The sequence below is a fragment of the Naegleria lovaniensis genome (assembly GCF_003324165.1).
Source record: "Naegleria lovaniensis strain ATCC 30569 chromosome Unknown tig063, whole genome shotgun sequence".
NCBI classification, from domain to species: Eukaryota; Heterolobosea; class Eutetramitea; order Acrasida; family Naegleriidae; genus Naegleria; species Naegleria lovaniensis.
In genome coordinates this window covers 24437-36121 of record NW_025407885.1, presented here as the reverse complement: position 1 = coordinate 36121, position 11685 = coordinate 24437, and the positions used below count along the sequence as shown (strand labels likewise).

The 11685-nt window shown below is 36.7% G+C and overlaps 8 protein-coding genes across 8 annotated transcripts in view; 5 read left to right on the top strand and 3 right to left on the bottom strand.

Moving 5' to 3' along the window:
* The window catches only part of C9374_012988 (uncharacterized protein), a gene marked incomplete at both ends in the record, with an annotated part of 1089 nt that extends 1007 nt beyond the window's left edge, over positions 1–82 (top strand). The window contains one exon of the mRNA XM_044688815.1: positions 1–82. This exon is cut by the window's left edge and continues 1007 nt beyond it. Coding sequence (XP_044542132.1) covers positions 1–82 — 82 coding nt within the window.
* Positions 83–879: 797 nt separating this feature from the next.
* C9374_012987 (uncharacterized protein) lies at positions 880–2555 on the top strand (the record flags this gene model as incomplete). Its single annotated transcript, XM_044688813.1, has 3 exons — positions 880–1308; positions 1399–1873; positions 1972–2555. The coding sequence occupies 3 exons, from the start codon at positions 880–882 to the stop codon at positions 2553–2555; spliced, it is 1488 nt and encodes a 495-aa protein (XP_044542131.1).
* A 182-nt stretch (positions 2556–2737) lies between these two features.
* Positions 2738–3612, bottom strand: C9374_012986 (uncharacterized protein; the record flags this gene model as incomplete). The annotated part of the gene is made up of 2 exons (XM_044688812.1): positions 2738–3078; positions 3303–3612. 2 exons carry the CDS (start codon positions 3610–3612, stop codon positions 2738–2740), a joined length of 651 nt encoding a protein of 216 aa, XP_044542130.1.
* A 375-nt stretch (positions 3613–3987) lies between these two features.
* On the top strand, positions 3988–5064 carry C9374_012985 (uncharacterized protein; the record flags this gene model as incomplete). The annotated part of the gene is made up of 1 exon (XM_044688811.1): positions 3988–5064. One exon carries the CDS (start codon positions 3988–3990, stop codon positions 5062–5064), a length of 1077 nt encoding a protein of 358 aa, XP_044542129.1.
* Positions 5065–5297: 233 nt separating this feature from the next.
* C9374_012984 (uncharacterized protein) lies at positions 5298–6413 on the top strand (the record flags this gene model as incomplete). Its single annotated transcript, XM_044688810.1, has 1 exon — positions 5298–6413. One exon carries the CDS (start codon positions 5298–5300, stop codon positions 6411–6413), a length of 1116 nt encoding a protein of 371 aa, XP_044542128.1.
* Positions 6414–6569: 156 nt separating this feature from the next.
* C9374_012983 (uncharacterized protein) lies at positions 6570–7746 on the bottom strand (the record flags this gene model as incomplete). Its single annotated transcript, XM_044688809.1, has 2 exons — positions 6570–7418; positions 7492–7746. 2 exons carry the CDS (start codon positions 7744–7746, stop codon positions 6570–6572), a joined length of 1104 nt encoding a protein of 367 aa, XP_044542127.1.
* Positions 7747–8195: 449 nt separating this feature from the next.
* C9374_012982 (uncharacterized protein) lies at positions 8196–9489 on the top strand (the record flags this gene model as incomplete). The annotated part of the gene is made up of 4 exons (XM_044688808.1): positions 8196–8825; positions 8903–9061; positions 9135–9296; positions 9394–9489. 4 exons carry the CDS (start codon positions 8196–8198, stop codon positions 9487–9489), a joined length of 1047 nt encoding a protein of 348 aa, XP_044542126.1.
* A 380-nt stretch (positions 9490–9869) lies between these two features.
* C9374_012981 (uncharacterized protein) lies at positions 9870–11401 on the bottom strand (the record flags this gene model as incomplete). Its single annotated transcript, XM_044688807.1, has 2 exons — positions 9870–10726; positions 10786–11401. 2 exons carry the CDS (start codon positions 11399–11401, stop codon positions 9870–9872), a joined length of 1473 nt encoding a protein of 490 aa, XP_044542125.1.
* Positions 11402–11685: the final 284 nt, after the last annotated feature.

Below are 11685 nucleotides of genomic sequence, written 5' to 3'. Positions count from 1 at the left end.
TTCAAAACAAATTCATCAACATACATCCCTCTATTGGAATAGGCTTCAGAACAATCAATCAAATGACAAGAATACGATATAATGCCATGAGCACCCTTTCTAGGATCAACAAAATCACCAATACGGATATCAAATGCATCTGCGGTGCAAAAGAAACAGCTGAACACATCTTCTTGCATTGCCCTCATCACAAGACTACAAGGAACAAATGTAAAAACAACATAGCAAAAATTATCAAGCAAAACGAACTAGGTGAAGAGACTAAGAAGAAAATTTTACAAATATGCTTTACTAATCTTCAATACGCTACTGGATTAACCAATTCAGAGTCTATTCGAATTAACCCAAACATCCACAAAATCATCATCAAAGAAATTGCAAAATGCAACAACACTATATGGAATAACAGAAATGAATGGCTTCACAATCACTACACATGGAATCAACAACTATCAAGGTGTACAAACATTATCTAATGCTGCCAATTGGCAGGAGTTTCACTACAAACATGTTGTCAATACAACTCTATTGTAATAAACTTTCCTTCTTAAAAAAAAAAAAAAATCTCATTGTTGACGACGTAGATCGATCATTCGTTTAATAATGAATCAATGAAAGTATTGTATTATTTCTATTCTCTTTTATTTGATATATTTTATTGAGAAGATGTTTGGTCCTCCTGGTGTGAACTTCAATTCATGACGAGATCTCTCATAGGTTGATCTTGAAGGAACAAGGGTACCACAATGGAAGGAACCGAAAGATGATGGTACACCTTGCTGGAAATAGTCCAGTGCGCGAGGAAAGGTAAAGTCTGACCCATCTCAAAAAAAAAAGTGACAACTGTCAGTTGGTGTCAACAACACTCGTTTCGCCATCATGATAAATTCCAAGAAAACAACACCAGGTGGGACTCTGCGCCTCTTCAAGGTGTCCACTCTCATTCAACTACTTCTCTTGTTATCCCTTTTCTTGACTTTCACTTTGGCTCGAGATGTCTCTGTTCGTCATCGTCGTGATGGTGGAGTCGAGTTAATTGTCAATGTAAATGTGAACGGTGCCGGTAAACGCTCTTCATCCACCTCTTCTACATCCTCTTCTTCATCAAAATCTCAAGAGGAAAGTACTCCAATGACAAGCTCTCAACAAGAAGAAACCTCGTCTTCGTCTTCTTCACAACAACCAGAACAAGTTCGATTGGATTCCACAACAAAAGAAATTGCCACTCAAGTTCATGATGCTGTTTCAAGTAAGATGGCTACAGAAATTGCTGAAAGTTTGTTGCAATTTGCGAATGAAGTGAAAAAGGTATTGTTATTGGTGTTCTATTTATATAAATCGTTTACATGCCAAATGTCAATGAATATTAAACGTACATTTGAAAACGCTTCTCAATAGATCCATGACGCCATTCCAAACTCAGGCCTCACTCAAGCCCAACAAGAATTCAAAACTCAACTTTTAGCAGTCACTCGTGACTTGACAAGCAAAGCTGCCAATCCAAGTGCTGAATTAATGGTTTCTTCACTTTCCTATTTGAATGCTGTCAAAAAACAAGAACCTCCTTCTGTCTCTTTGGAAAGTTCATCCAACAACCAAGAAGCAAAAACTCTCTTCATTTTACCTGCCATTGGAGTTGCCAGTAATGTCATGAACTTTGTCGATGGAATTGGAACTTATTCGACTTCAATTTCAAAAGCTGGAAAATGGCTTTCAGGAACGGCTTCACAAAAGTTGCAAAAGTGGGGATTCGAAAGGGCGGCCAAAGCGGCATCGACGGTGGGAACAGGAGTTTCGAATTTTTCTGAAAAAAAGTTGGGACCTATTGAGGCAAAGGTGGCCAAGAAGATTGCTCCTGTGGTCAAGTCCAAGCGTAAGTAATTGTGAAAGATGGAAGCGAGTTTTCATGTTTTTTTTGTCATGTGAAAATGATTACTGACATGTTTGAAAATTGATATGTTGAAATAATAGCATATCTTGCTGTTAAGAGAAGTATTAACTTGGTTGCTGGTGTTACTGGTCTTCATGGTGTTGCCAAATCCATTGGTCTTTTGAATGTTGCAAAACTTCCAAAAAATTTCAAATCATTGAAAACGACATTAACCAAAGCCACAAGTGCTGTCAAGAATCGAGCAGCCATCATGAAGAACATTCGAAGAGTAGCTACCAATGCGAAAAAGGTCGTTTCCAATGTCAGAAAAACTTCTCTCATCTCCAAACTTTCTACAGCTCATTCCACTAATAGTGCCATTGGAGATGTGAAATCTGGAATGGAGTTGTTCAAGAGAAATGGTTCGAAGAAGAATACTTCATCTCAAAAATCAGGAGGTGGTGCCAATAATCGAAGTGGATCCACTTCAAGACCACAAGGAAATTCAAATCGAAGACCAAATGGAAAGAATAATTCTGGTGCCAACAATAATAAGGGTAAAAAACAAGGATCTACTGGTAGCAGCTCCAACAGTAGTGGTTCTAATTCATCTTCCTCTAAAAGTATCGGCAACAAGTACGGTTCAAACATCAGACGAAAGCACTCAAATCCTCCAAGAAAATAAGCAAATCTACTACATGACAATGCTACCTTCATGTATTACGTGCTTTGAATAAATTGGGAACGTGTTGCAACCACAAGATTTACTTGGTGTGAAATTAATCATTTACAAAAAACGATTAGTAGCAAGCAGTAGCATTGGAGCAAAACGAAAAAGTGGTTCATGAGAAGAAAACCATTCAAAAATTACTCATTGATTCCAAAAAGTCTCCTTCTGTGGAAACTTGGTAATTTAGCAAGAACTACAATAAGGGTGAAAACAAAATTCACAAATAATAAGGCGAGGCTGTCTCCAACATGCCAAGACGTAAGCAATAACAATACACATGGAATAGCAAACATGAATTTACGAGTAGGAGTGAATTGCTTTTGATTGTCCAATTGTTCCCAAAAAGTCAATTTTGATTGATCCTGTAAATGAATGGAAAGGTCGTAGGGAGATCCTTTCTTCCAGTGAAAAAGAATCAGTGTGCAAATGGAATGAAGACAATTCAAAGCTGTCCAAATAGTGGCATTGATCATTGAATCTGATTGAGTTGTTGTGTGAATTTTGGATAATGTGATATTTTTCAATTGCCATGATTCGAATGAATCAATTGATGATCCAATTCCAATTAGAATCATCACAGCAAAAATTTTTCATCACAATAATTCCGAGTTGGTGAAAATAATTTCATACGTATTTTGATGATTGTTGTAAATAGCATTATTATTAGTTTTTAAAATGATATTATCCTTTACACAAACCTACCATTCAAATATGAAATTGCTTTGCTATAAATCAAACATCCCAAAAACAAAGCCCAATAAGACAAAAACAACACAAGTATATAAATAAACCAAGCAGCCTTATCACTAAATGGTTGTGTGTTGAAATTGGTGCTCACTACCTCCCCCGAGCTCGTATCAGCAATATTCAGAAATGATTGAGACTCGGAACGAGGCATTTTGAGTGTTGGAGTGGTTGTTGGATGTTGAAAATGATCTCCATGTTGTTGTTGTTGAGGAGAAGATGTTGATTTAACGGATAAAGTATCAAGGGGTGTAAGATTCTTTCTCATCGTTGTTGAGAGCGATAAACGTGTGATGATTTAATGTGTGCGATGAATCAATAGATAATTTTTTTTGATTTTTGTTTCAAAATGAAAAATCCCTTAACGCCCCCAAAAGGAAGGTTTTATTCTGTTGTTTCAAATAGCCCGTTCTTTTCTTCATATTCGAGTGGTATACGGCTTGCTTTCTTTCATACCTTTTGAATTTCAACCAACAAAAAAGAAAAATATCATTTGATTGTTGAAAAACTCATCTGTGCCGCGTCTTTCATGAATCTAGTACAGAACAACAACGACGACGAAAGCATTGCTCAGGATGGGCAAATTCAAAATTTGTTGTTTGATGAATCATCGGTTCAATTTTTCAATGATTACAAAATAGACATGATGAATAGGGAGGAAGATGAATTAATTTTGGAAATTAAACAACTCGTTGAAAGAGTGTTTTCTCTGCAAAATAAGTTATCATCGGATTTGCAGATACAAAGACAAACGGGAGGAAACACCAATCGATTGTACAAGGTTACACTTTCCGACCATACCAACATTCTCGTACGAATTAATGGCTTGGAAACAGAGAGGCTTATCGACCGAAAAAAGGAATTACATCACATGATCGAGTTGGGAAAGAGAGGAGTAGGCTCTCGTGTCTATGCTGTATTTCAAAATGGATTTATTTATGAATATGTTGAAGGAAAATGTTTGCAGAATGCACAGGATGCCACACTGTATTGCAAGGAGATTGCTCACAAGTTAGCCGAGTGGCACAAATTGAAAATTCAAGACCACTACACCAACTCTCAAATTTCACCTTCATTATTCACATGTTTGAGGAAATGGGTTGAACTTGTAAAGAATATGGAATGGAAAGATGAAAAAGTTATGCGAAAATTTGAGAAAGAAATTGATTTTCAAAGAATTTGCAATGATGTAGAAGAAATTGCCAATTCAGCTTCGTTTGGCATGAAAAAAGGTCACGACAGTTCGCAGCAACAACTTGCAGATCCAACCAATCTAGATCAAGTGATCGACCCTTTTACCATTGGATTTTGTCACAACGACCTGGTAATTTTAAACATTATTGCGAGAGAAGATGCGATTGACACAAAAGTGCAATTCATAGATTGTGAATATTGTGGATACAACTACAGAGGTTTTGACATTGGAAATCACTTTAACGAATATTGTGGTTTTCAAATGGACGAAAGTCTATTTCCATCTCAACAAATTCAAGAAACATTTGTCTATGAATATTTGAAATCTTTCGTTGACACTGCCCACAGTCATGAAATTACTCAACACCATGTGAAACAATTTCTCAAATCCATACCACTCTTCTGCAAATTGTCACATTTGTTTTGGGGTCTGTGGGCAATCGTTCAGAGCAATGTGTCAAATTTAGAATTTGACTTTCTCTCCTATGCAAAGGGAAGACTAGAGTGGTACAAAAGAATGGACTAAGAGCTCATTCCAAAGCCATTGAACATTGGGCAAAGAAAAAAACTGCCAGACATCTCTTTGAACGTTTTGCCAATGATCCATATTTGGGTAAAAAAGAACAACTGACGCAAAAGGAAAATTTGTTAGTTTTTTCTCAACAAACAAAAAGGCTTGATTGACCTAATAAGCTGGTTGTATTGAAAACGCCTCGTTACTACATCCTCCACGAACACTACAACGTTGACCATAGACAAATGGATCATACCAAGAATAAGAATTCTAATGTTCTCTTTCAATCCGTAGTTTCGGATAAGCATCACGATGAGCCTTTGGATCTTCATCATGATCATCACACAGAAAGCCCATATTTACCAGCACAGTATCATCAGCATGGTGACGTTAAAGAAAGCCTTTCTTCACCAAGCGGCCTCTACATGAATCATCATGTACCTCAACTGATGACGAGTTTGCCATCCAACTTTGCTGTTGGAACAGTGGCTGCAGTATTTGGAAGAACGCTTTCAGTACCGTTACAACAAACTCTGCCTATATGGAATGGCCAATCTATCACACTTTCGCGATACATTTATCAATGCACAAAAGGTTTGACCACAGGATTTTCGTCGTGCCTTACAAAATTTGCTCCTGCTCAAGCACTTGCGCTTTCTTTGAAGGATACGTGTAAAGATATTCTGGCATCATCTCAAGTCATATTGAATTTAAATCGTCAACATGATGAAAAGAACCAGCTGATTCTCAACTTGACTGCAGGAGCGTTGGCTGGAGCAGCATCACATGTGGTTTTGCATCCGTTTGAGCATGCCCAAATGAGGTACTTTACCTATCTTAGCAAGCATCGTGTTGTGAGCCAATTTAAAGGACCGGTACATTTTGTTGTGAGTACGAGTGGCTTTTCTTCTCTTTTCAAAGGATTTGGAATTGGATTGATGAATGCTGTCACAAGCAGAGGTTTATTGTTTGGAGTGTACGACTCTCTTAATGTGAACAATCCTTTCAAGAATCAATGGGATGCTTATGGAATTTGTTCCAAATTATTGATTGCCCAATGTGCCACCTCAATTTCTGTACTGTTTTCGATACCATTTTTAAATATTCAAAAAGAGATGATCTTGCAAAGCATGACTGGCAATGCACAAAATTCCGATGGATACATGTCATCTGTTCAAACTATCAAGACAATGGTTTCTCGACATGGCGTCTCTAGCCTGTTCAAGGGAGCACTCGTGGAGTGTTTAGCCAGAAGAACAAGTGGAACATTTATTCTGGTCATGTATGATTTGTTGAAGGAGATGTGGGCTGCAAAATCGCTTTCATTACAAACTCTCAGTCATTCTCATTCTGATAATTAAGAGAAGCCTCCTTTCTTGATCGAACAACACGCAATTACACCTTGAATTTTGTAAAGAAGGCAAATGTATGTTTATTTACAAGAAATTGCCGCTCTTGACGATTTTGCAAGTATTGGCATTGAAATGCCTCAAAACTTCCAACAAGTCTCTTCAAAATTACTTCTTCTTTGGAACATACTTGTCGATTTGAATTGGAGAACACTTAGTCTCATATTCCGTGCACTTATTGACCAAACCTCTCTTGGCACAATGCAATTTACCACCAACGAATTGGTACTTCTTACAGACTTTGACTCCGTAGGATCTATGGGTACATTTTCTCCAGTACTTTCTCTTCAAACAACGTGACTTGGTAGTATGATGTTGAGTACAGAATGGAACGGATTTGTAGTATTTACAGAATCTTCTATACTTGTGAATCTTGCAGTATCTGACCTTCTTACGAGCGTTACAGAACTTAGTCTTAACCCACTTGGTACAGAAACGAGCCTTCTTTTGAGCAACGCAGAACTTTCTGAAAACAAACTTGTTGCACTTCTTGATATAACCCTTTGGACGAGCGAAACGAACTTTCTTGTGAGCAACACAGTATCTTCTCTTGACCACTCTGTTACAAATGGAGTGACACTTCTTGATACAGAAAGCACGATGATAAGTATCGTACCATCCCTTGTAGTGCTTCTTGGTGACCTTCTTCCACTTCTTTTGGCATTTACAGATTTGCTTGTAGGAGTCACATTTGGCCTTGATCTTGTAATGGATACATTTGGTCTTGTAGTAATATTTAGTCTTTGGAATCTTGATGTAGCTTGCACAGATGTGCTTCTTATCATATTTGGAACAAATGAAGTGATAAGAATATCTGGCGCAGTGGTGATTCTTTCCCTTTCCAACGCATTGGTGCTTCCATCCATACTTGACGCAATATCTTTCCTTCTTTGGCTTACACACTTGCTTGTAACCATGACCCAAACATAATTTTCTGGGCTTGGATTTGTAGATGCACTGTTGAGAATGAACAACGTTTAATGAAGAATCAGAATTCTAAATTCACAAGTACTAAGAGATTTGAACTTACCTTGCTGTATCTCTTATACTTCAAACACTTTCCTTTACCAACAACTTTCCAAGCACAACATTTCTTGGTGGTTCCTCTCCATTCATAATCACTGCACTTTCCCTTTTCAGTTTTATATGTTTTACATCTCTTGTAGCAAAACTGCTTATGCTCGCCATAAGTATCAACAGGCTTTGAGCTGGTTGTGTCAGCTGCCATCACAACAGCTGCTGCCAACAAGAGTACTGTGCATAACAATACAATTCTTTTGTACATTTTTTGTTTTGTTGATGAGAAGAAATGAAGCTCAACACCAACACTTTTTAAAGGTTTTACAAGCATATCAGAGTCTGCCCTAAATTGTCTTTTAGTTTAGGAATGCTTGCTGCAACGGTTTACAAAAAGAATGAATTTTTTTTGGCCAATGTCAAATGTCAAGCCAAAGAAAATATCATGCCAATTCAGTGGTTTGGAAAGGGAATAGCAGTTGTCACATCGTTGTTATTGAAGAAGACTTTTCATTGACCATATCATGGACAACTTGAGATATAGTACTGATTGGATGGTTTCTTGTTTTGATCAAACATACCCGCTCTCGCTAAATCTCAACTACAAATCTTGAACTCAAGAACTTTTCAAACAAGCTGTCCTTCAAAACCAATAAGATCCATCATCACCAAGAGGTGAATCCAAGTATCTTCCCGCTCTGTATGAAATCTCAAAAAATGTCTCAAGAGGGTTCAATACAATCTCAAGACCCATCAAGCAGGATATCTGTCAATAACAATGAAGAAACAACCAACGATTTGAAGTTGAAATCAACTCCTCAATCGCCAGCTCTCGCTGATACGATCACTCCTAAGAGTGACCATGAGAATAACAGTATTGCCTCGAATAGTATTCCAAAAAACAAGTTCAAAATTCCAATTACCATTCCGGAAATTGTCACAAGCATCGGATGGGTATTGGCCATTGTATTTTGTATTTGGTATGTCGTGAACGCATCAGGAGAATTTCAAACTTCTCAGAATAATCCAACGACAGCTCTTTCGATTGTTGAGAAAGTTCCACTCGAATTGCCAGCTGTCACCATTTGTAACTGGAATGGATATTATGAATGTGATTTTTGTGATTTAACCTTAAAAACAGCGACACGAGTGGTTGATGGAAATGTGGTCGAGTTTGAAATACCATACGAATATAAGGAAATAGAACAAAATGGACTCTATCGATGCTACGTATTTAATAACTTTTCAGATCAAGTGATGACTTCTAATGCAACTGGATACGGTGGAGTTATTTCATTGTTTTTTGATGTGCCATCGGTTCCACAGGAACGTGACGCGAGGTTTGGCGTAAGTGCTTCTTCCGTTGAATTCATTTGTGTTAATCATCTTTTAACGTGTTTTATGACCAAACCACTCGTGAATAGTTACAAGTATCTTTTCATGAAATTGGTACTATTCCCAACGTCTTTGCTGAAACAAATTTTGCAGTAGCAAATGTAGATAATTACTTTGTTTTGACTAAAATTGTGACCACCCGATTGAAACCATCGATAGAAAATCCAAATTTAACAGATACACGATGGGTATGTTTTGGAGTCGAGAAGTTGATTTTTATTTAAAATGATTCATGGATGTGTTTTTATTTTTCTTATTAAGGAATCTATTCTTTCACTTGTGGAATTAACACAACGAGATGACAATACTGTGGTCATTTCGTTTACTTACAACACATTAACAGAACACAACAATGCAGAAATGTATACTTCATCGATTGAAGGATTGTTGGGAGAAATTGCTGGAATTTTAGGAGTCATGATGGTAAGCAACGATTGTTTCTGATGCTTTTTTTTAATAATAGCCTTTCAATTTGTTGTTGAATGGTATTTTCACATGTTGCTGCTGATTTCAATATCAGGGAATTGACATTTTAAAAATGTTAAGAGGATGCCTTCAAGTTCCCTATTCATTCAAACATAAATCAATACGAGGTATTTGGGATACTTTCAATTAATACATTTTTCAATGAAAGGATTCTTTTCAAAGAACTCTTCCTGAACCTTGGTTTTGATATTCAATGTTCCCTTTAATCGGATTTGAAAAACAAAATAAAATAATTCCAAAAAATGCAAACACAAGATTTACAACGCGATGCGGAAGAGGATGAACTGAATTCATCATCGCCGAGACGAGGGCGAGAAATACGAAGGCGAAATGAGAAATTTTTGGCAAATTTTGTCTGTTCTTTTCCAAAGCTTTCTTTGCTCTTCCATCAAATTTCAAAGAATCATCAAAAAAAATGCTTCGTCTTGTTGTATTTGTGAAATTCTTTCAAATTCTTTCAAATTTGTTCGGATTCTGTTAAATTCTTTTAAATTCCATCGGATTTTATAATCAAGACATTTCAAAGTCTTTATTACTATATCTCGTCCAATTTAAGTTGCAAAAAGCACCAACAACTACCCATCGCATATGAGCAATGCGTAATACTTCAGTTTTGCTTTGGGTTTTGATTCTAATTCGTTCTTTGCAAGATTTGAATATCTTGATTTCCCTGAACTTATTTTCTACTCTAATACGAACACTAGAGAAAATTTTGCGCAAGGATGGGTCGTCTGGAGGAGTAATTACACGAGGAAGCCCTTTAAAACCACTGTCGCCAAAAATGAATTCTGATGCATCCATTTCACTCAACCAATGAGAAGAGGTTTTGTTGAACAATTCATTATCATTAACTCTTCCTGGAAAACAAGGCGAAAGATATCCAATATGGCCAGAAGGAGTCATTGCCATCAGGATTGTGATGCTGTGTTGGTTTTTTTTTGCAGAATAGAATTCAAAATCCAAAATTGCGGAATCACAACAAAATGCAGGCTGTTCTGATCCGTCTATTATTATGGTAATCAAATGCTTAAAATATTCTTCACTATTATCCATTCTGAATTGCAAGGTTTGCATACATATATAACGTTTTAGCTCGATATACAACCAATCAAGAACTCTAATTCTTATAGTGGTTATTGCTCGTTTTTCAATTTGAAAAATGCAACTTAAAAATTGGTCCGTACAATATTGCCGCAAATGTGTAAGTGTTATCATAATTTCATCTTCCACTGGAATTTCTATTGGTCTTCCTAACGCATTGAGTCGTGTTTGCTTTCTCAATTGGATTAATTCATGAAAACCTTTTTCACATATTCCAGTAATTTTATGAATTACATTGCAATCAATGACATACTGAGTGAAATTACCTTCGAAAACATGAGGAGAATTTGAAATATTAGAAAAATTTATTTTTTGATCAACTTACTTGGAGTGGTATGAGTTTCAATTACATCATGCTCACATTCATCATCCGTTTCACTTTCATCAATAATTTGATCTTTGGTTCGTTTTTTGGATGATCTGTTAGTTACGGATGAATTGGGGTTAGTTTTTTTCTTTTTACCTGATTTATGGGAGCAATAATGGCGAACCAAGTATTTGATTAAGTGAGAACCTTTACAGAAAAAAATATTAGACTCGGTTTGACCTTTTTTTTCCTTAATGTAAAGGGTTCCCTTACAAACAGCGCCACACATTGAAGAAGAGTCAACATTTTTACAACCACTACACATAACGTCTTCAATAGCATTCTCTTCATCAGATTCTCCATCAAGAATTGACTGCTTTGAATCATTGGTTGAAATGACCTCATCATTGATTTTGTCAATCATTTCAGCCAATCTTTTATTCTCAGTGTTGTCCAGAGCATGAGATTTCTTGCATAGTATTAGTGTTCGATATTTTCCGACGTAAATTTTGGGGAATCCTTTGGCAGCCGTACGGATGGTGCAACAAATACATTCTTTACCGCTAAGTTTATCAGGATGAAGCTTTGGAGAGACATCTTCGCTGAAAGTCCCTAAGGATTGTGTTTGAGACATTGATCCCAATGTCGCTGGAGCCGTTACAGACCTTCTTTTATGGGGAGTGGTTGAATTTTGTATTTTGTGGAGAAAATCACCATCATGTGTCTTTATTCCTTTACATATCAAACATGTGCACAGTGGAATCTCTTCATTGGCAACACATGACTGATGATAGCATTTGGGAATGTGACGATTGAACGCAAATGCATCAATGTTGGTGTTGCAATAGGACAATTTTTCTCCATGGTGTGCTGCTGTTTTTTTATCTGTTTTTGACTGAGGATTCCGTTTGCTTCTTC